This window comes from Lonchura striata, chromosome 20, assembly GCF_050655825.1.
Source record: "Lonchura striata isolate lonStrDom1 chromosome 20, ASM5065582v1, whole genome shotgun sequence".
Lineage (NCBI taxonomy): Eukaryota > Metazoa > Chordata > Aves > Passeriformes > Estrildidae > Lonchura > Lonchura striata.
Genome location: NC_140722.1, coordinates 2083567 through 2105122, shown reverse-complemented (window position 1 = coordinate 2105122; position 21556 = coordinate 2083567). Strand labels below are relative to the sequence as shown.

General features: G+C 50.1%; 1 protein-coding gene across 1 annotated transcript; it reads right to left on the bottom strand.

Annotated features, from left to right (window-relative positions):
* Nucleotides 1-1915: 1915 nt before the first annotated feature.
* Nucleotides 1916-11384, bottom strand: LOC146765692 (uncharacterized). The gene is made up of 6 exons (XM_085558376.1): nt 11370-11384; nt 10054-10389; nt 6165-6334; nt 5894-5930; nt 5685-5778; nt 1916-5470 (listed from the first exon to the last, which is right to left on the bottom strand). The coding sequence occupies exons 1-6, from the start codon at nt 11382-11384 to the stop codon at nt 4284-4286; spliced, it is 1839 nt and encodes a 612-aa protein (XP_085414502.1). The 3' UTR covers nt 1916-4283.
* Between the last annotated feature and the right edge of the window lie 10172 nt (nt 11385-21556).

Below are 21556 nucleotides of genomic sequence, written 5' to 3'. Positions count from 1 at the left end.
GGGTCATTTTGTGCACCCTGGCAGCCAATCCCTGAGGCACTTTTCCCCGCTGTCGCTCCTGAGGGCGGCCGGGCTGAGGCCGGAACTTCTCCCGCCCTTCCCCGGCCCGGCACTGCCGCCGCTCGCCTGCCTCGCTGCCGGGGCCCCTTGTGACTCTGAGCTTTGCCCAGCTGCCCCAGGCTGGACTGGTTTATCCTGGTTTGTTCTCCCCCTGCCCAGGGAGCGGAGCTCCAGCACCGCCCAGCCCCAGAGTGTCAAATTCCCCTGGCTAGAGGGTCGTGTCCACAAAGGAGACAGAGGAGTCCTGTAGCAGTCCCTTGACTGGAGCCAAGGGAGAGAGTCCATCGGGGTCTCTCTCAATTCGCTGGAGCAAGTAGCCTTCTTTTCTCCTTTCCCGGCTGCATTTTCTCCTCATTCCCTTTCCCCCTTGGCTGAGCTGCTTGGGAGCTACTCGGCACTTCCCTATCTGTCCGTGCTCCCCTTAGTATGTGCCCTCTGTAAGACACACAAGCCATGATCATTGCAATCAGCTGAATCCGTTCATCTGTTTTAGAAAGCTTTACTAATTGACATGGACTTCTTCTCAGGGAAGAAGAATAAAACTTAAGAGGCTCTTGAATATTAACTTTGTGAGAAATTATGCTCACTTTTAAAATTGAAAAGGTTTATTGAACCTGAACCAAATTGCAGCAAAAGTCTGTGCAAAACGACTGCATAATATTGTTTTTCACATTTATGTATTAGCTTTTGTATCTGGTCAGTGATTATAAGTGTTATAAATAAGAATTTATTCAGCCAGATTAAAAATAAAAATAATTTTATTTGCGGTCAAATTCTATCTAGCCAGCCACACAGAAAGGACAGAGCCGAGCCCGGGGTCAGCCCTGGGTGTGCAACAAGGAGTCAGCTTCAGCAGAGGTTTTCCCCTATGCCCACACCCCTCCATCCTGGCCCAAGCGGCTTTTATAGGGAAAATTCCGCCTGAGGCCAAGATTTTAGCAATCAGTCCTTTCTTCTATTCAGAGTCCATAGGTTAATAAGAATTTCTTTTTTTTTGGTGATGAAGAGAAATAATTCAATGTCCAGAGTAGGTGAATTCTTGTTGGGAGTTTTCGGGAAGGCTGCATTCACATGGATCTGACTGAGGATTTCCATGAGATCCATCTTGGACGATCAGCACAGACGATGGCCCATCTCCAGGCCGAGACACATCCTTTTACTTGTAAATCAGTTTCCAATATACACCCAGTCTCGCCTGCAAGGGTGGGGGGGGTGGGGAGCTAATACAACGAGCATGATTTAACAAGTATCCAATATTACATATTTCATACAAGTAATGGCGCGAATTGTATTTATTACACATAACATAAGTATTTAGAAAAAGTCACAATTGTTACTCTTTTTAGCTGCTTTTGAAGATAATATAATCTGTCCACTTAAGTATGCACTGCACTGCTCATAGAAATAGTGTAATGAATATAATATCTGTGTATCAATTATGGAAAGAAGAGTGTGATTCATGTATTGTACTATGGAAAAGGCTTTGGTGTAACTAAGAAGAACAGTGTAAGGCCATCAACTGACCAACCCGTCCAAGTGATAAGATAACCGTGACACAAACCAGAGCAGCGGAGGACAATTAGGGAATATCATGTTAAATTTAAGGAGCACATACTAAGTCCTTATCAAAGGATGTAAAACAGCAGGATGGAGACACAATAAGAAATGAAATATATTGACCTGATACCCAGGATGTCATGCAGATAAGCTGGAGTGTGAAGAAATCCAACAAAGGAGTTCCCAAAACATCAGAAAGTTTGAAAGAATGTTTGACTAAGGTAGGAAAGACACGAATATGCATGTATCCCAGTGATGTAAGTGTATAAAGATCACACTGTCTGTATATACCTGTGTGTTCTTTGGCTGCTGGCCAGGAGCACCCCAGCACTGGATTTTTGTCTCTTATTTTATCCCCTCTTAAACTTTACAAAAAATTCTTTATCTTCAACTCTGTTTCTCAGAAGCCTGCATAAGGAAAAATTGCAGAGCTGGGAGCTTGGAACTAAACTGCCATGTGCTCATCTAGAAATATTTCTATTCCTGGGGGCTGTATCAGCCAATGCTGGCCCTTCCCAGAGTCTGTCTGCCAACTCTCCTTCTCCACCCATCGGTGGAGACTTTCTTGCAACCTGACTGGAGGTGAGGTGTTGTCACGCTGCGCCTGCTAGCAACAAGCTTTTCCCATGCCATGCAAGGGACACATGTACATGGCCTCCTTTCACAAGGCTTTCACAGCCAAGGCTGTCTGGCAGCAACAATACTGTGGGGGGAAGCGGACTATGGGAGAACAGAGGATGTCTAAACAACAAGACTACGATAACATAACTCCATATCTTTTAACATAAATACACTTTTCATCCCTTCATTGCGCAAGTCAATCCCTCACATTACCTGTCTATAAAAACTTCTCCACCCAGAGTGGACTTCAAGCTAATGAGAGCCCCCCAAAGTCCCGTGTCACCTTTCCCAGACCCCCAAAACCTCTCCCGAGACCCCTCAAGCCTTGCTGAACTTGTGGATGAATGGCTCTATGTGTTTGGAGGTGGGGAGGGCTCTCGGGGGGTCCTGGGTGAATCCTAGGGGTATCTGGGGCAGCTACAAGACAAGGGGGCCTGGGGAGTCGGAGAAAATTCAGAATGGGGGCAAGATGGTGGTGGCTGGGGCTGGGGTGGGCAGCTCCACATGATTGGAGGTCAGGAGGAGCCCTGAGGGAAGTTCTGCGGGGGTTTATGGAAAGTTTTGGGGTTCTACAGGATGTAGAGGGGCTGGACGGGTTGGAGGTGCTGGAGGAATTTGGGGACAGGGGGTTGGGAGGTTTCGAAGCTCTGGGAGACAACTGGGTCTACTTGTTTGGAGATGAGGAGGAGCTCCAGGAAGTCTGAGGAGAGCTCTGGGGAACTTTGGGCAGGGCTAAATGGGCTGGGAGAACTTCAGGGGATCTGGGGGAGCTGGAGCAAATTTGGAATAAGGGAGCTATGAGAGGGCTGGGGTGGCTGGGGGGTGACTTGCTCTATAGCATCTATATCTAGGTGTGGAGGGGGCTGGGGAGGCTGATTTTGGGGGCCCTCCTGATTTTTGGGTGGGGACCACCCAGCTCAGGCTATTTCCTCCTCTCATCTGGGTGGGGGCTTTAGGGGTCTCAACTTCTTATTGTCCAGGGTCCCTTCCTGATTTTGGGGACCCCCTGATTTTGGGGTCCCCTCCCCATGCTGCACATCTGAGGATGTTTTCTCCTCAGAGCTGTTCCCGCTCCCGCTGTGAGGGGGGCCCTTGGGAGTGGTTGGGGCCTGGGGGAGGGGGAAGCCACCTGCCCACCACCAGCTACTCCATGGTCTTCCATCCCCCTCCCACACCCTCATCCTCTGTGCGTGGCACTCCACTGCTGCGGGGGATCTGGGGAGGATCCTGGGGGCTCTGTGGGGGAAGATATGGAGGACACTGGCTCTCCACCATCAGGTACAAGCCATCGTGGGGCAGTCCTAGGGCAGGGCTAGGGGAATCTGGGACTATCGGGAGGGGTCTGACGGGGTCCTTCAGGGGTCTGGTAGGGGAAATATGGGGGGAATATGAGGGGATACCGGAAGCTAGGGGGTCCTGAGTGCGGATATAGGTGGAGAAATGGGGGGGATACAGGGGGTACAGAGTCCTGGGGATGTCATGGAGGGGAGACATGGGAGAGATATGACAGGCACAAGGAGCTGAGGACATCTTGAGGGGTTTCAGGCAGTCCTGGATGGGCTGGGAAGAGACACATGGGAGGCATATGGGTAGTACAGAATCCTTGGTGGGAGATACAGGAGGGTAGATGGTCCTGGGAGCATCCTGGGTTGCTCTGGGGAGGTGCTGGGAGATCCTGGGGGCTTCTGGGCAGGTTGTGGGAGGAGACTGGGGGGCAGATATGGGACAACAGGGCAAATGCATGGATGCAGTTTGGCCTGGTTTGGAGGAAGCACAAGCAAGGTCGTATGGGTAACCTCTTTATTGCCAGAAGAAGGGTGTGAAGTTTGCTGTCTAGAGGCCCTTCAGCTCTCCTGCCACACACCTTGCTCGCCTCAGATGAGCTTTGAGTGCCCTGATCTGTGCCGTGCTCTGGCCTGGGCAGGGAGCTTTGGACCCTCTGGAGGGACGAGCTGTCGGGAAAACTCTGGGTCCAAGGAGGGGAGAGTGTCCTCAGCAGCACAGCTCTCCTCTCTGCCTTGGCATGAGGCTGGGTTTGGGTCAGGTCATTGGAAATTCTGTCTGCAGGTTGGTGCAGGCCTATGCCGAACAACCCGCCCTAATACAGACCGAACAATCCGATTTGCCATGGTCCTTGTGTCCAAAGTGTTGCCTGAGGTTGCTGGATTCCTTTCTCTCACCAAGCTCCCCTTCACCATTGCAGGATTCTCAGGCTCCTTGGTTTTGTCAAAGCCAGCCCCTTTTGCATGGAGCTGTGGTCCTAAGGCAGGCAGCTTTACTCCTGCGCTTTCTTCCTGGCTCTGTTCTTCAGATGCTGTAGGGAATCCTGGCTGCATCTGTCTGTTGGTGACCTTACCCTTGGGAAGCTTCAGGAGTTCGGTGTACTCACATCTGGAGTCTCCTCCAAACTGAGAAGCTACCATGGATTTCAAGAGGCAGCAAATATTCTTAACAACTTGGATGGTGAGATAGTCAAGGCAAGCGTTTAAACGTGCTCTGTCTGTTTCAGCTTCCTTGGATGTGTCTGCTTGGGTGGCTCCCCCATCAACAAGCTGCTCCTTGTGCCTGGCTGCCCTCCCTGACTCAGAAGCTTTGGACTCCAGATGGTCCCCCAAGATCTCCAACACCATCGCCAGAAGCTCCTTGGCCACCAGTTCTATTTCCTGTCGGCAGTCTAGTGGTGTCTCTGCAGGCTCTGTTCTCACGGAGCTGCCAAAAGCACTTCCTTTGATCCCCTGAGCAGTGTTCCTTAAAAAATTGACACGCTGGTCCCAAGGAACCTTCAGCCTCGCAAACTCTTTGTACACAATGGTCTCAACCAGCTCTTGGAGCTTCTGGGCTTCTGGTGTGGTCAGCTGCTCAAAGACAGCTTTCAAGAGGCCGTCAGCAGTGTTGTCCAGCTTCCTCTGGGAGCCAGCGGCTCTGCTGGCATCTTCCTGACCCAGCTCAGCTGTGGAGTGGCTTTGGCCCTTGTCTAAAGGTACTTTCACTCTTCTGAATCTCCCTGATTTCAGGGGGCTCTCTTTGCTCTTCTGTGGAGGTGGGCAAGAAGGTTTCTGAGGCTGCAGCTGCTGCTGTGCCCTGCAGGAAGTGTCAGTGGTTCCTGACACTTTGGGACCATCCTTGAATTTGGCCAAAAGAGGCAGAAGCCCTTCCTGAAAGGTGACACCAGGTTGTGGGTGATGGTGCCTGGACCAGCACTCAGCCCCTGCGTGCTGAGGCTCCCCGCAGGCTCAGGCTGGCCCTCTGCTTCGGCCAGGCCACGAGGGCAGGAGAGAAGGGCTTCCCTCCACACGGGGTGTGCCTGCACATGGCCCTGCTGCCCGTGCCCAGCTCAGCGCCCTGCGCTGGTTCAGCTCTCAGCCGTGGAGTCCTCTCGTCACCACAGCGCCCAGCCCAGCAGCACAGCCCTGCACAGTCCCATGGCCCTGAACACAAGGCTTTGCCTACCTCTCTCTGCCCCAAGATCTGCTCTGACTGCAGCTTGGTCCTGGTCAGGTACTGCCTGTACTCGTTGAACTCCTTCACAGTGCAAATCACCTGTGGAGGGACGAGGGCAGAATCCCCCAGAAACTGTCAAGCCATGCAGTCGGCCTTCCCCAAAACAGCCTGACCCCAACAGGAGAGGAGCCGCCCCCAAGCCCTCCGCCCATACCCTGGTGTTGGGGCCACTGATGTCCCCCCAGTCAGGGCTGAAGAGGCAGCGTGGGGCAGGCTGAGAAGGGCAGGGAAACAGCGAGGGGCGCAGCGCAGGGACGCTGTTCCTCTGCTCCCAAAGCAGTTTCTGGCACACGCTCCAGCTGCAGCTCTTCTCCAGCTTGGCCAGGGGAGGAGCAGCATTGGCTGTGCCCCAGCTTCCCTGGGCCACATGTCCTGCTCAGCCACGAGGGTCCTGGGCCCTGCAGTGCCTTCATGCACACCCTCACCTGGGGCAGTGCTCAGGCAGCTCCAGCAGCTCCAGCGTGCAGTCCCGGAGGCCGAGCAGGAGGTTCTGTGTGCAGTTCCTTGGCAGCTGCAAAGCACAGGTGCTGAGGAATACACCTGGGGCAGGTAGCTCGGGCTGCAGCTGCAGTGCCTGCTCCAGGCTGAGCTCTGGCTGGCAGGAGCCCGAGGGAAGAGCCCATGTCCTGCTGACCCTTGGCAGGACAAGGAGCCCAGGACCTGTGGCACAACCAGGCCAGTGGCCACTCAGAGACAGAGCAGATGCCAAGCCTCAGGAGGAAGAGCTGAGACTTTGCTGTGCTCGGACTGTGAAGGCGTAACAACCATGGGCTTCAAGGTTCCTCCCTGGAGGCACTGGCTCAAGCTGTTTCTGTGTTCCTGTGCCGCAAATAAATTGTTTTGTGGAATGAGACATGTGAGACTTTGCTGTGGGAAACCTGGCCTGACTGTGTGAGAGTGGGGGAAGTGCAGGGAGTCACTGGGGGTACCAGTGGCTCACCTGAGCCACCCACTGCAAAGGGGATTTGGTCCCAACAGGAACAGTCTGGTGATGAGAGTGTGACTGCCAGAGTGCCTGGGGGTGCTCAGACAGGGACGTTTCCTTAACAACAGGGCTGCCTGAGAGCTGGAGCAGAGCCCAGGTCGTGCACCTGCTGGGCTCTGCCCTTAAGAAACAGGGTGTCCTGGCTTGTAAGATAAGTATGTATTCTATTTGCCATCTGTTGGAGGTTGGGCAGTTTTCTTACCTCTTCCAAGAACAATGTCTCCCTCCGGGGAGATATCTTCTGTTAATGGACCATTGAATGACTCACTGCATGACTGGTAAAGTTCCATCATCCCATGGTGAGATGCTCCACCCAGAGGGAGGAGCCAAGCACCCCTACCTGCATAAAATCAGCATTTTTTGGGACATCAGAATAGCCACTTTGCTAAATTTCCAGAGGAGCAGTTTCTTCTCTGCTAGATTCCCAGAGGAGCAGCTTCTTTCCTGCTGGATCCCCAGAGGAAGACTAAGCCCATTTACTCCATCACCAGACCTTCAGAGAAAACTCCACCCTTCTACAGATCACCACTTCAGCAGCATTTCATCTGCCACTCCAGGAGGAGCAGCCACCATTTAACTGGACTATTACCAACACCCTGACTCCTCAGGGTGTCAGGTTTCCGACTATCAGTAGTTTTGTTTGTACTAACTACAATTTTTAATTTAATTTTTTTCTTAGTAAAGAACTGTTATTCCCATTCCCATATGGAACCTCCTGGTGTTTGTTGTGCCACTCACGGATTATTTCTTGAAAACTGATCTATCGGGTGCAGTGCAACCCTGGTTACAAAATCCATGCACAATGCACACAACTTGTGCCCCCTTGGCTGTATTAATCATGGATGTCTCATGCAGTCAGTTCCTCTGTCCCTGTACAACCAAGGCCAGGGGAGAGGGACTACCTATCACTTCCTCTTAAACTGTAAGCAAATTCTGAAATCCTTATATTTTGTTTCTCTTCAAAGTTATCTTTTTTTCAACTCAGTAATGAAGATAAAGCCAAAGCTATTGAAGGCACTATGAAGCATAGGGCCTTAGAAGGAGCTTCCTTTTAAAAAGTTGGAGGGAAAATGGAGAAAAAAAATGTCCCTAAAATCAGCTTCCAGTTAATTCATTCTGCTTGGCAGCCAGAGATTAGTCTTAGTTAAAAATCTAGGCAGAATTTGACTGTTGTAGTTTGACACGGAAAGAGAATTTCTTCTGGAAGGAAGAGGTTAATTTAAATATTGACTGAGTGAAAGTAGACATGCTTCTGAGAATACAGAGGAGTTAAAAGCAGAATTCTCAGGGGAATTTGCTCTTTTTAGTTTTGGTTAGTGTGCAGTGTAAGACTCTCCTTTGCTCAGCAACGAGCTGGGTGGGGGAGGAGAAGGTCCATGGCCTGACGCAGGTAGGCTTAAGGGTGATGGAAGAACTGGAACCGGGCTGGCTTTTGCACATAGAAGGGTGGAAGAAATCTGGGATGTCTCTATTTCCCTCCCCCCTAGAGTTTCTCTCTTGAGAAAGAGAGAGAAAGAGACAGCGGTAGTTTTGTTAGTAATTTCACCGCGAGGAAGGAGGAGCGGGGTGGGGGGGGAACTGTAAGGTATCTAGTGCGTGGGAGTTGCTGGATGTCTGGGCATTGAGCTATCTCTGGAAGTTTAGACTTTTAACTTTTCCTTAAAAAATGAAAGCTTTGTGAATTTTCCTTTCCCTTCCTCAGTTTGAAAGAGAGGAAGAGGGACACTTTAGACCTTGGGATGTTAGAAGGAGGAATTTTAGATGGGAGGGGGACAAGGAGTAGCTTTTAGCTAGACTTTTCTATGTTAGCTACAACCTGAACTAATCTTCTCTTCTAAAAGAGACTATATTTTAAGAAGATATTAGTGAGTTAAGAGACTTGCTTCAGCTGGGAAAAAGATAAAAGTTGAGTGAACGGAGAAAAGGTTAGGGGGTTTGTGGTGGCGCTCCCTGTCCTGGAAAAGAAAGAGAAAAAAAAAGATTTTTGTTTTTGAACCTTCGGCTCTAGGGGAAATAGAAAATGGGGGGGGACTGTAGTCTCAAACAATAAAAAATTGAACTGTTATTTTCTCTCCTCTTAACAAGGCATCTTTAAAAAGAAAAAAAATCTTAAAAGCAGTCTGTCTATCAATGCATTAGTAGTGAGAACACTGTGCATAGAAAGGAGAAGGGTCACCATAGCAAACTTTTCTCGGGGCGGTGCCATGTGTAACATGAGAACACAAAATGTAAAACTATGTTTCTTAGGGAGTCTGTGACACAAGAAAGACTCTCTTCCCTCAAAAGCCTAAGTATCAATTGTCTAGAAAGTAGAAACCTGATTGAGATCCAGATTGTGTCTCACTATAGTTTATTAGAGTTGGGTGGTGGGGGGAAGAATGCTTTGCAAGGTTTTCATTTAATCCTTATGTAATTTTTTTCCTTTTTCCTTTCTTTTTCCTTTTATAGTAGTAGCTTAATAAAAGTTGTTTTTTTTTTTTTTTTTTTTTCCCCTGTTATTAAGCTTAAGCCTGCTTTACTGTATTCTAAATTCCACTTCACAGCATTCAAGGGAGGGATCACATTTTCATGGGGGCACTGGCATTGTGCCAGTGTCAAACCATGACAAAACTCCATTTTTAAAAGACTAAATTCTCTATTTTGCTCCTCATCTTAAAGCAAGAAGAAAATAAAGGCGAGTGCAAAATAATACATAAAAGAAAGGTAATTTCATGCCAGAAAATATATAGTGAGCAGTTCAGCCTTCTATGTTTAGATTTTCATTAATTTTCAACTCTGAATGCCACATATGTCTCAATGTCCTAATAAATTTCAGCTGCAGAAGGAACAGACACAGAAAATATTTTGTCCCAACAAAATTCGAGAACTACTATAAGACAAATGTTTGTAAAGATGACTGAATCCCTAAAAATACTAATCTTTGAAGAAGTCCATTAGCTGAATCTCTTTGAGGGAAACATTTCTTATTCAATTCAGTATGTAGGTAGACACCAATAAATGTAAATTGAATATTTACATCAGCAACCTCCCAAATAACACAGTCCATCACTCTGCTCACCTGCTCCATTCCTTTGCACCCAGAAGCCAAACCCCCACGTGTTGCCTCCCCTTGGGTGGGCACAGGAGAAGCAGCTCCCCATGCCCAGCTTTTGGCCTGGATCTGATTTGAGCAGCAAGCTCCAGAGCTGGATCAGTCATTCTGGGCGAGCCAGGAAACAATCTGGCAGTCAGTGGCCTCTGGCTGGAGCCAGGCAGACAGACAAGGCTGCCTGCTGCAGCCCGGGCTGCTTTACCCAAGCAGGCCTGGAGTGACGGGGATAGAGACCCACCTCTGCATAGGGAGAAGCACTGGAATAGTTCAGGGACACTGGAGTGGACTGAAGACCAATGCCAGTGACTGCCTGGACACCAGGCTTTCCCTTCTGGAAGGCCAAGCCTTTCTGCAGAGACCTTTTGGCAATTTTACACTTGCTCAGTGCAGCACTCAGAGCACTCCCTCTTCCTTCCTTCAAAGCAGCAGTCCCATGCTCCAACTCTTCCTGCTTGGTTTCCTTTTCAGTGTCTAATTGTTGAGTTCTTTCCTGGTGATTTGGCAATTCAGGTGCATGCATTTCACTCTTCCTTTCCACATCACTCATGTGCTGCTGGTTCAATTCCCGTTCATGCTGCCAAAACAAGGAGAAAAACGGTCACTCACTCCCTCTCTCGGTTTGCTTTTCAGACCAGATCTGGACTCCTGCTGCAGGGGCAGGCACAGGCTGCCCCTCTCTCTCTGCCCCTCGGCATGCTGCAGACCTTTGCTGGTTCCCCCCTTGATGCTGCTCTTGCCCAGCTCGCTCAGCCTGTCCCAGCTTCCTTTCTGCCCTTCCCCGACCTCTTGCAGCTCAGTTCCAGTGCTCCTTTGGGCAGGAGCTGCCAGAACTGCAGCCAGGATTTCAAGTCCATGCTAAGCAGGATTTAGGCAGTGCCACAAGGATGTGCTCTCCATCAGGGAGGAAGGCAAGAGCAAACACCCCCAGCATTTCCTTCCCTGGGGCTGGGCTGACAGGAGTGGTGTTCCACCTCTCCCATATAGAGCTTCCATGGCTCCATCCCTGAGAGCCCCACTGCCCTCTCTTGGAGCAGCAATGGCCAGATCAGTCTGTCATTCCCTGCTGCCACTCAGGACGAGTTCTCCCCTTGCAGGCACACGTCCTGGTGTGGATCAGCACTTGGCTTTCCTCTCTTCTCTCCCCACTGGCTGCTCTCAGATGGCCAAGGCCAAACACCTTTCTATTAACAGCAAACTTGGTCAACTCACCCCTCCTTCCCCTGCAGATATTTAGGAATCTGGACATGGGTTTGGACACAAGGAATTCCCCAAAGCATGCAATATCCATAGGGAGAGTGTGCATATTGAGAACTAAAGCTTCTAGGGCATGGAAGCCCAGCACGGAGGAAAATCATCAGCCTCAGCATTAACTGGCTTTGGCATGACTACATCTCCTCCTTATTCAGAAGAATGCAGTTATAAAAGTTCAACTGGAAAAAGCTGCTCCTTAGACGTATTACCACAAGGTCCAAACAAAGCTAGGAAATGGCCCTCTGCGGTGTTGGGTTGTGTTTTTAGGTTTCCCCCCTTTTTCTGTTGTGGTTGGTTCTGTACCCCCCAGGATAACATGGTCCTGCCCTCCTCCCTCCACCTGTCAATCTTCCCTCCCTCCCCCCATATCTTATGTAAAACCCGCTGGTCCTTCCCCTGACCCCTCCCCGGGGCCTGTCCATTACTCTGAGGCCCCTCCCTTTCACCTAGAAAGTTCTACCCAGGGCCTCAGGTGATTGGCTGGTCTCCGGGACCCCCTACTCCCTCCCTTCCTTATTGGACCCCGTACCTGCTCATCACCCCAGTTGTCACACCCCCTGTTACCCCATTGGCTTGTTGTTGACCCCTCCCCTTGCCTCCACCCCCCTTTAAAACCCCTTGCTCACAGTGCTCGGGGCCTTTTGGAGGCATCGTCCCCCGAGGTGAGGTCGCTCCTCAGAGCTCTCCAGTGAACTCGGATAAGCGATCCCTCCGTCGGGAAGACTCCTCTCGTTTCTGTCGCCGTTGCACTGTGTCTCCCTGGGTCTGGTGGCTTCAGATCCACAAGCCGCCGTCCCTGCCACCCGTGGCCCGGGAAGGTGGCCCCTGCTGCCTGCTGGGCCTGCAAGCCCTGGGCAATCTGGACACTGGGACAGGCACCACGACAGCTTGGCAGCCAATGTGGGGCCTGAGAAGACCGCCAGACACCCCGGCGGAGATGTTTTGGATCTGATTCCGGGATTTCCGATCCCTGGATTGTCTTTCCTTTGTCTCGTGGACGTTAAGCTACCCCCAGTGGGAGCAGACCCGGTTTTATGGGTGGTGCTCCTGGGGGACGGGAGAGGCAGCTCCTCCTGATTTTCAGCTGGAATCTCTCCCAGACAGAAGCTCCCGTTCCAGGTTTTTCCGCTGTCTCCCAGACAGGGTAAGTAGGCTGAGCCCTATCTTGCATTTTCCTTTCCTCCCTTGTCTTTTTCTATTTACAGCCAGGGGGAGATAAATCTCTCCTGGTCGCTGGGTGGGAGGAATGACTAGGAGTCCAGCTGGGCTAGCTGGGCTGTTTATTTTTCTTTCCTACTTTCTTCCCTGGGGTGGGAATTTTATTGCTCGGCATTTCATAGCACCATTGGAGCTAAGCTCTCCTCCGAGCAAAATGGAGTCTACCTCCAAGTTGTGGGTGTCCTGACTGGGAGGGTGTTTGTGTTAGAAAATCCCAGGTTAAAGATTTAGTTTGGTGGCTCTTCCTCCACTTCCCCGAAGTTGCTGCTCCTGAGACAGTCACAAGTATCGAATTCTGGGACAGAGTTGGACAAAAATTAACCCAATTAGGCAAGACCGGGAGCAGCTCCATCTCGAAAATGACATTTTGGAGTCTCCAAATTTGCACTATGTTAAAATCAAAACAGAAGCCAGGGAAATCTCAGGAAAATGGGAAGCTGGACAAGACAAACGCAGATCTAACCAATGTGGTTAATCAAATGTTCTCCCTTTATTCAAGATAAACTGGTAGTTTATATAAGCTTCTACATAGTTTACAGTTACAAAGACACTCTGATTGGCACATTAACATTGTTTACCTTTTCCTTAAGGTGGCTAAACTTTTCACACTGCAGCTCTACTCTAATTCATGCTCGGATAGCTCATTACTTTGTAGTTACCTTGACACAATTTCTATCTGCGCCACAACTGAATTCTCACTGCATCAAAGGCTTTGAGGCCCCATCAAGGCCACTTATCAGGGGCCTAGTCTGACTGGGTAGCTCAAACCTCATTCCAAACATAAATCATGGCCTCTGTCTCTCAGAAATTCTGCAACACAAAACAGAGAATGGAGGAAGAGCCCTGTTTGCAAAGTTCATCCCCAGTTTTTCCCCGTCCTAGCCCTCTTCCCTCTCCTGCCTCTCCTACAGCTGGGATTCTGAGGGGAGCAACCTGCAAATTCACACGGAGTTGCCACAATCTCCCCGGCTCTCCTCAGAATTCCAGATCCCCCCAACTGGAGATTCCAGGCCCAGCTCCTCAAGATTTTTCCAGTCCCCGCTTTATGCCAAAACATACATTCCTTTCCTGAAAATCTTCAGTTCATTTTAACATTCCTGATTCCCCAGACCCCCAAACCCCTAATTCCCCTAACCCACAAAATGGCGTCTGGAGGGGACAAGATGGCAAGCACTGGGCAAGCCAGACACTGGGACAGGCACCGTGACACTCTGGCATCTGCCAATCTCACCAGCACATCCTTTTCCTAAGAGAAAGAAAAGAAAAGAAAAAGAAAACAACAGGAAACTCCTGACCTCCAATGCTGAGACAAATGGCAGTATTGGAGACACTTTTTGCAAGGGATGGACACCATAATGACCCTGACAAGGTGTTCTAAGGTGACATTATGGTGCTTGTATCCCCGGTCATGTGTTCTGTTTATGCTTGATGTTATGTTCTGTGCCTTCTGGACTGGATCTAAAAAGTGAAGGTTTGTTTTGTCTTGTTATCAGCTGGCTCACCTCCCCCTACCATGCTCTGTGTCTAGGAGAGGCTAGGGCTTGCTTGCTGGCTTGCTTCCTTTAGCCTTGCTATCGCTCCTGCTTTTGGCTTTTGCCTTTGCTTTTGCTTATTAGTTAATTTAGCTAGGCAGTCCAATTTTTTCCCTGGACTGTTTTTCTTTCCCTTTCCTGAACACCATTCAAACCTGCTCCGGAATGGGACCTGGGAAACACTGAGAAACACTGAGAGCCTGCATTTTGTGACCTGCAGCAGCTATCCCTAGCACTGGAGACCAAGAACAGGGCGACCACTCCCAGGAGGAACTTTCTGAATTTGTCATCACTTCAGAGCGGTGAAAGTTTTTGTCATCTGGTGTTGTTCATTTTTTTGTGCTGGGGAGTGCTTTGCCTGTTAAATCAACAGGTTTTTTCCACTACTCTTGAGTACATTCTTCCTGAACCAGGTTGGGGAGGGGCCGTGGGGGGTTTTGCTTTCTGGGGGCTCCTTCTGGAGGTTTTCTCCCAAATTTGCCTGAAACCAGAGCAAATATTTTGGTGCCCAATGTGGGACTCGAGAGAGTGGAAAACCCCCTGTTCTAATAATATTTTGGTTCCATTTGCTCTGTGTTGGTATAGAGCAGTTGCTGGCTATGTTGTTTGAATTCATAATGTCTCTTGGGGTGGAGACCTGCATGTGTTTCTGTTCCCTTGGGTTTTTGGAGGTATTAATACCTATATGGTCCCTAGGTTTATTTTCTTATCCAGAATTAGTTCTGGTATTGTCCCTACTACGTAGTTTTTGCAGCAGAGGGGCACTGGCCAGAATATCCGTTGGGCTGGGCTTGGTGGTAATGGCTTGCAGGGGGTTTATAAAGGGGCTGGAGTCTGGTCAAGGAATGTACGGTTCATGGGTATGATTATGCTCCCAATTTCTTAGAGGAGAAGCAGGGTATGAGGCTTTTCAGACTTTACTTTCCTTCTTCTCCTTTGAATCTGTAACATTCCTATTGGAGAATGTTCAGTTTCCCCTTAATGTTAAGGAGACCATCTTTCTGGTATTTAATCTGGTAAGCTTTCTCTATACAGTCTGCAGTTTCTCTAGAATGAGGGCTGAGATTTCTAGAGGGGCTAATGAGAGCCCTGACCCAGGTGTGGAAAATCCTGAGTGGTGTGGGAAATGGGAGCATATGGGCCAAGTCTGAAAGGAATTTTCTCACCCTGTAGCCTGGGGCTTTCCATGTGAACAAATTCAGAACCCATCTGAGGGGGCGAAGTACCTGAAAGAGAAGTGCCATGATAACTCTAAGGAGAAAAAGATCATGGCATTGAGCTGGGCCCTGGCATATGCTTATCACACCCTGCTAGATACTGCAGGGCAGCAGACAGAGGAACAGGGACAGGGAAATAAATCAGCAGCTATCCCAGTCACTCAGGCTGCAGCCAACAGCCCAGGCTCGAAGGCAGCAGCTAAACCAGACAATAAGCCTCAACCAATGGCTGCTGCTGCTAGCAGGAGAAGTGGAAAGTGCACAGACAAGACCAGGAGATCAGTGGATGACAATGATGATGATGCAGGAGAAGGACCCTCAACGCCGCATGACATAAAATCAGGAGTCAAAGCAACAGGTACAAGATCAGAAGCCAATATTGAATCCTTTTCCCTGAAGGACCTTTTAGACCTAAGAAAGGATTACACTTGACAACCTGATGAGTCTATAATTAGTTGGTTGGTGTGTCTTTGGGATGCTGCGGGCGAGGCTACAATTCTGGACAGCGCTGAAGCGAGACATTTGGGATCCCTGTCACATGATCCTGTCATCGACCAAGGAATGATGAGGGGGGCTACCCTCACAGCCTATGGGCACGAGTCCTGGAAAGTGTAGCACAAAGATACCTGTGTGCAGATGATCTTTGTATGCAGCAGAGCCAGTGGAAGACTATAGAACACGGGATCCAACGCCTGAGAGAAATGGCAGTGGCAGAGTTTATCTTCTCAGATGACATAACAACTAGGAATCCAGACTTGGTACCATGTACATCTGTGATGTGGCGAAAACTTGTATGGCTTGGGCCACATGCTTTAGCAGTAATGAAGCAGGATGAGAGAGATGAGACCGTGCTCAATATGGTGAAGAAGCTCCGAGCATATGCAGATGCTATACATGGCCCAACACATGCCAGAATCGCAGCGGTGGAAACCCGTCTGCAGAAATTAGAAGACAAGATAGAGGAGAATCATAAGAAACTCAGGGAGGAGATTAAAGAGGACCTTCTCCAACTCTCGGCAGTACAAATTAGAGGCCCTGGTATCCAAGGCAGATATTGCCCAGATGGGGAGAGAAGGAGCACCCCACGAGCTGAGCTATGCTTCTTCCAGCGTGATTGTGGAGAAAACATGAGGAGAAGGGACGGAAAATCTACTGCTGATCTGGCACAACAGGTACGTGAATTGAAGGAAGACAAGACTCGGAGAGGAAGTTCCACCAAAAGGAAAGCAGCTCCAGTTGCCTGTCAGCAAGCTGCCAGGTATGATGATGATGACATGTCCAATCCCCTTGAAGGAACCTCTAAGACATATGCCCAAGGAAAGAAAGATAAACAGGATTAGAAGGGCCCTGCCTCTAGCCAGGTAGAGGCGAAGGAAAATCATGTTTTCTGGGCTGTGTGGATTTCTTGGCCTGGCATATCAGAACCACAAAAATATAAGGCTTTGGTCGATACTGGTGTGCAATGCACGTTAATTCCATTGAGGCACGTAGGGGCAGAATCTGTCTCTATCGCTGGTGTGACAGGAGGCTCACAGGACTTTTCCTTGGTGGACGCTGATGTGAGCCTGACTTGAAATGAGTGGAAGAAACACCCTATTGTGACTGGCCTAGAGGCCCCATGCATTTTGGGCATAGATTACCTCTGATGGGGGTATTTTCAAGATGCAAAAGGACTCAGGTGGTCATTTGGGATAGCAGCTGCAGTGACAGAAGGCATCCAGCAATTGAACACCTTGCCGGGACTGTCTGAGAATCCAACTACAATAGGACTTCTGAAGGGAGAAGAGCAAAATTGCCACTTCAACAGTGCATTGCCAACAATACAGAACAACTCGAGATGCTGTGATTTCCATCCATAAGATGATCCAAGAGCTGGAGAGCCAAGGAGTGGTCAGCAAAGCCCACTCACCCTTCAAAAGTCTGAAGGAGAATGGAGATTGATGGTGGACTATCATACCTTGAACAAAGTGACTCCACCTTTGAGCACTGCTGTGCCAGACATGTTAGAGCTCCAGTACGAGCTGGAGTCCAAGGTGCAGCAAAGTGGTATGCCACTCTTGACATTGCCAGTGCATTTTTCTCCATTCCTCTGGCAGCAGAATGCAGGCCTCAGTTTGCCTTCATCTCGAGGCTGTGCTGTATGCCTGGAACCAACTGCCCCAAGGGTGGAAACACAGCCCCACCATCTGCCATGGACTGATCCAGGCTGCACGGGAAAAGGGCAAAGCACAGGAGCATCCGCAGTACACCGATGACATTGCTGTGTGGGGGAACTCGGCAATGGAAGTACTTGAGAAAGGGGAAAAAATCATCCAGATTCTGCTGGAAGCCAGCTTCACCATTAAAAAGAGCAAAGTCAAAGGACCTGCCTGAGAGATGCAATTCCTGGGAATAAAGTGGCAAGACAGACACCACCAGATACCACTAAGGTAATCAACAAGATCACAGCAAGGTCTCCACCGACCAACAAGAAGAAAACACAAGCTTTCCTAGGCGCCAAAGTTTTTGGAGAATGCACCTTCCTAAGTACAGCCAAACTGCGAGCCCTCTCTACCTGGTAACCCACAAGAAGGATTTCCACTGGGGCCCTCAACAGCAACAAGCCTTCACCCAGATCAAGCAGGAGATTGCTCATGCAGTAGCCCTTGGCCCAGTCAGGATGGGACAAGAGGTGAAGAATGTGCTTTACTCTGGAGCCGGGAACAATGGCTTGTCCTGGAGCCTTTGGCAGAAGGTGCCTGGGGAGACTCGAGGCCAACCACTTGGATTCTGGAGCTGAAGTTAGAGGGTCTGAAGCCAACTATGCTCCCACCAAGAAGGAGATCCTGGCAGCCTCTGAAGGAGTTCAGGCTGCCTCAGAGGTGACCAGCATAGAGGTACAACTTCTCCTGGCACCCTGACTGCCGGTGCTGGGTGGATGTTGAAAGGAAAGGTTCCCTCTAGCCATCATGCCACTGATGCCACATGGAGCAAATGGAAATGGGTTACTCTCACCACACAGCACGTCAGTATTGGAAACACAAATTGCTCTGGGATCTTGGAGATAATTATGAATTGGCCTGAAGGTGAGAACTTTGGTCTACTGGAAAAAGAAGAGCAGGAACAGGTGCCGTGTGCTGAGGAAGCTCCACCTCACAACCAAGTGCCACAAGAAGAAACACGCTAGGCTCTTTTCACTGACACTTCCTGGCACATTGGAAGGATGAACTGAAAGTGGAAACAGCTGTATGCAGCCCCAAGGGAGCGGCTGCAGAAGCTACTGAAGCAGGAGGTGGATTGAGCCAACTTGCTGAACTCAGAGCTGTTCTGTTGGCCCTGGACATTGCTGAGGGAGAGAAGTGGCCAGAACTCTCTTTCTACACTGACTTCTGGATGGTAGACAATGCTCTGTGGAGGCCTTTTCTGGCTGGAAAGGTGGAAAAAGGCCAATTGCCAGCATAGAGGAAAACCAATCTGGGCTGCTGATGAATGGCAAGACATTGTCACTCGAGTAGAGAAGCTACCTGGGAAAGTCTGTCATGTCAGTGCCCACATGCCCATGAGTTGGGTTAATGAGGAACACTGAAATAATGAACAGGTGGATCAGGCTGCAAAAATCAAGGTGTTACAGATAGGTTTGGATTGGCAACACAAGGCACAGCTCAAACACTGCTCAGAACACCATCCTGGGCCTTGAAAAGCAGGTCCTTTGGAGGCAGGAGGTACCTGTGAGAGAATTGAGTCCAACAAAGGGACTCATCTCAAAGGCAGCCATATAAACACTTGGGCTAGAGCACATGGCATTGAGTGGGTGTATCACATTCCCAACCATGCAGCAGCTGCCAGAAAAATTGAGCGGTGCAATGAACTCTTCAAAAACACATCGAAGGCAATGGGGGGATGGGATCGTCAAGCAGAGGGAGCTGCATTTAGCAAAGGCTGCTTGGTTAGTTAATAGCAGAGATTCCACCAACCAAGCTGGCCATGCCCAATCCAAACCCTTGTGTACAGCAGATGGAGACAAGGTCCTGGTGGTGCATAGGAGAGGTACTCTAGGAAAGACTGTTTGGGTTAATTCTGCCTCGAGCAAAGACAAACCCATCCGTGGGGTTGTCTTTGCTCAGGGACCAGGTTGCACTTGGTGGGGGATGTAGAAAGATGGATAAACACAATGAATATCTTCAGTGGACCTTGTTTTGGGGTTAATTGCCCAGAACACTGTGCCTGTATAGATAGCTGCATGTATGTATGCATATAATTAGGATACTATATGTATGTATATAGGTAAAAAGTAAAAGTTTGATGTAAGATGTTGGTATGGGAAAAAATTCACGGTGGAAAATGTTGTGTGTCTGGAGGGTTTTCCTGGTGGATTTTCTCCCATTTCTTACCTGAAAAGGGGGATGTGGCGAGGAGAGGGCAGGAACGAATTGCCCGTGGGGAATGAATTGCCCGTGGGGCAATGGAGATGCAAAGAACTGGCCAATGACTCTCCCATTCCACTGGAAGCTTCCAGGGAGGGAGGGCAGGGTTGGCCATCCAGAGGGAAAGTTCAACAAGGGTGACAGTTCAATGACAAGTGCTGAGCTGTGTCCTTGGGAAGGAACAGGCACAGGCACTGGTATCTGCTGGGGGCCACCCAGTTGAAAAACTGAAGTTTGGCAGGGTCCTGCTGGCCACCAGGATGCCCACGGGCCAGCAATGCCCTCCTTCAACAATGCAGAACAGCGTCCTGGGCTGCACTGGCAGCTGTGACACAGCTGGTGAAGGGAGTGGATCCTTTCCCTCTGCTCCACACCAGTGAGGCCAGCCCTGGAGTGCTGGGCCCAGAGCTGGGCTGCCCAGTACAGGAGACAGGGACAGACTGGACAGAGTCCCGCTCAGGGCCATGAAGATGATGGAGGGACTGGAGCACCTCTGCCATGAGGAGAGGCTGAGGGAGCTGGCACTGCCCAGCCTGGAGCAGAGCAGGCTCAGGGCATCTCATCCCTGGGGATAAACACCCGGGGGGAGGCTGCAGAGGGGACAGAGCCAGGGACAGCCCCAGGGGCCTCAGGCACCAGGTGACACACAGGAGGGGCCCTCCGAGCTCAGGAGACACTTCTGCACTGGGAGGGTGGCCGAGCACTGGTGCAGGTGCCCAGGGAGGTGGTGGAGTCTCCATCCCTGGAGACACTCAAAAGCCCCCTGGACACATCCTGGGCAGCTGGCTCTGGGTGGCCCTGATGGAGCAGGGTCTGGGCAAGGTGACCTGCAGAGGTGCCTCCAGCCTCCCCCAGCCCAAGATTCTGGGACTCTGAGAATAAGCAGTTTCCTAAGAACAAATGGAAAAGCTCCACGCACGGCAGGTTTCTCCTGCTCTCACCAAAGTGGTTCATGTCACATGTCTCCCTTCAGCAGATTCCTCCCTGCAGTGAGGATGCCTCTCAAGGTAATGCCTTGAGGCTGAGAGAAATGTTTGCCCATGGTCATTGGTTTGGGTGAATAGCATCAATCTGTAAGAATTGGTTTTGCTGGCTTGACTAGAATTGGGGCAATGTTGCTTCAAAATATAATGCACTATACTGGAAGTTATAGTTCTCTGTACTGGGTAGTGAATAACCTGAGAAAGATCTATTAGTTTAATCATGATCATAATAAACTCTTTATTTTTCTATAAATATATCTTTCATCCTATGGAACACAGTTGTATAAAGGTTCAATTGCACCTATGCTATCCTTTAAAGATAAACTACTGACTAAGTCTAAGCCTGCATCCAGCTGCAGCCTGCCTCCTCTCTGAGACGTTCAGGAAGCAAGGAGGTCCTTTCTGCGCCTCGTGTCTCCTGCCTGCTGCCTGCACAGCTCTCCAGGTGGTCCTGTCGGTCCTTGGCCAGCTGTGCCTGCAGCAGGGACACCTGAAAGAGGCACAAGGCCCGGCTCAGACAAGCCCACGCTGGCAGGAGCAGCTGCAGCCCCACGGTACCGGCTCCCGGGGCAGACACAGCCTCCAGCTCCAGCCCTCACCAACACTCTACCCTGGGGCAAGGGGAAAGGAACAGGCTCCCAGACAGAACAGAGCTCAGATGAGCAACAAGTCCAGTTCAAGGCCGGCAAAGCCTTCCCACGTACATCCCTCAGCCACCACAGGTCAGTTAGAGAGAATTCCGATGGGATTTAGGAACCCAACTCTGATTTCCAAAGCACACATTTGGGCCACAGAGACCTTTCTCCACAGGCTGTGCATCAGCAGGCAGGCTGCTGCTCCCCTGAGCTACTGGAGGACTGTTCTATTGTAGAAGATTTCGATTTCGATGGGCAGACTTGTGGACAGGAAACATAATGTAGTCTGGGGGGAACACTCTCCTAAAAGTTCTGATTCTTCTCCTTTCAGGTTCCACCTGCACATTGGATGGGAGAGAGGATCACAGAAACCGATCAGCAAACATGGGGCAAAAGGACCTCTGGGCATCATGGCAAGGAGATCTCTGCTCTGAGACCTCAAATTGCACTAGACAAAACTGGGGGCAAAAAGCCCTCACTGGGGGCTGTGCAAGAGAGGCCA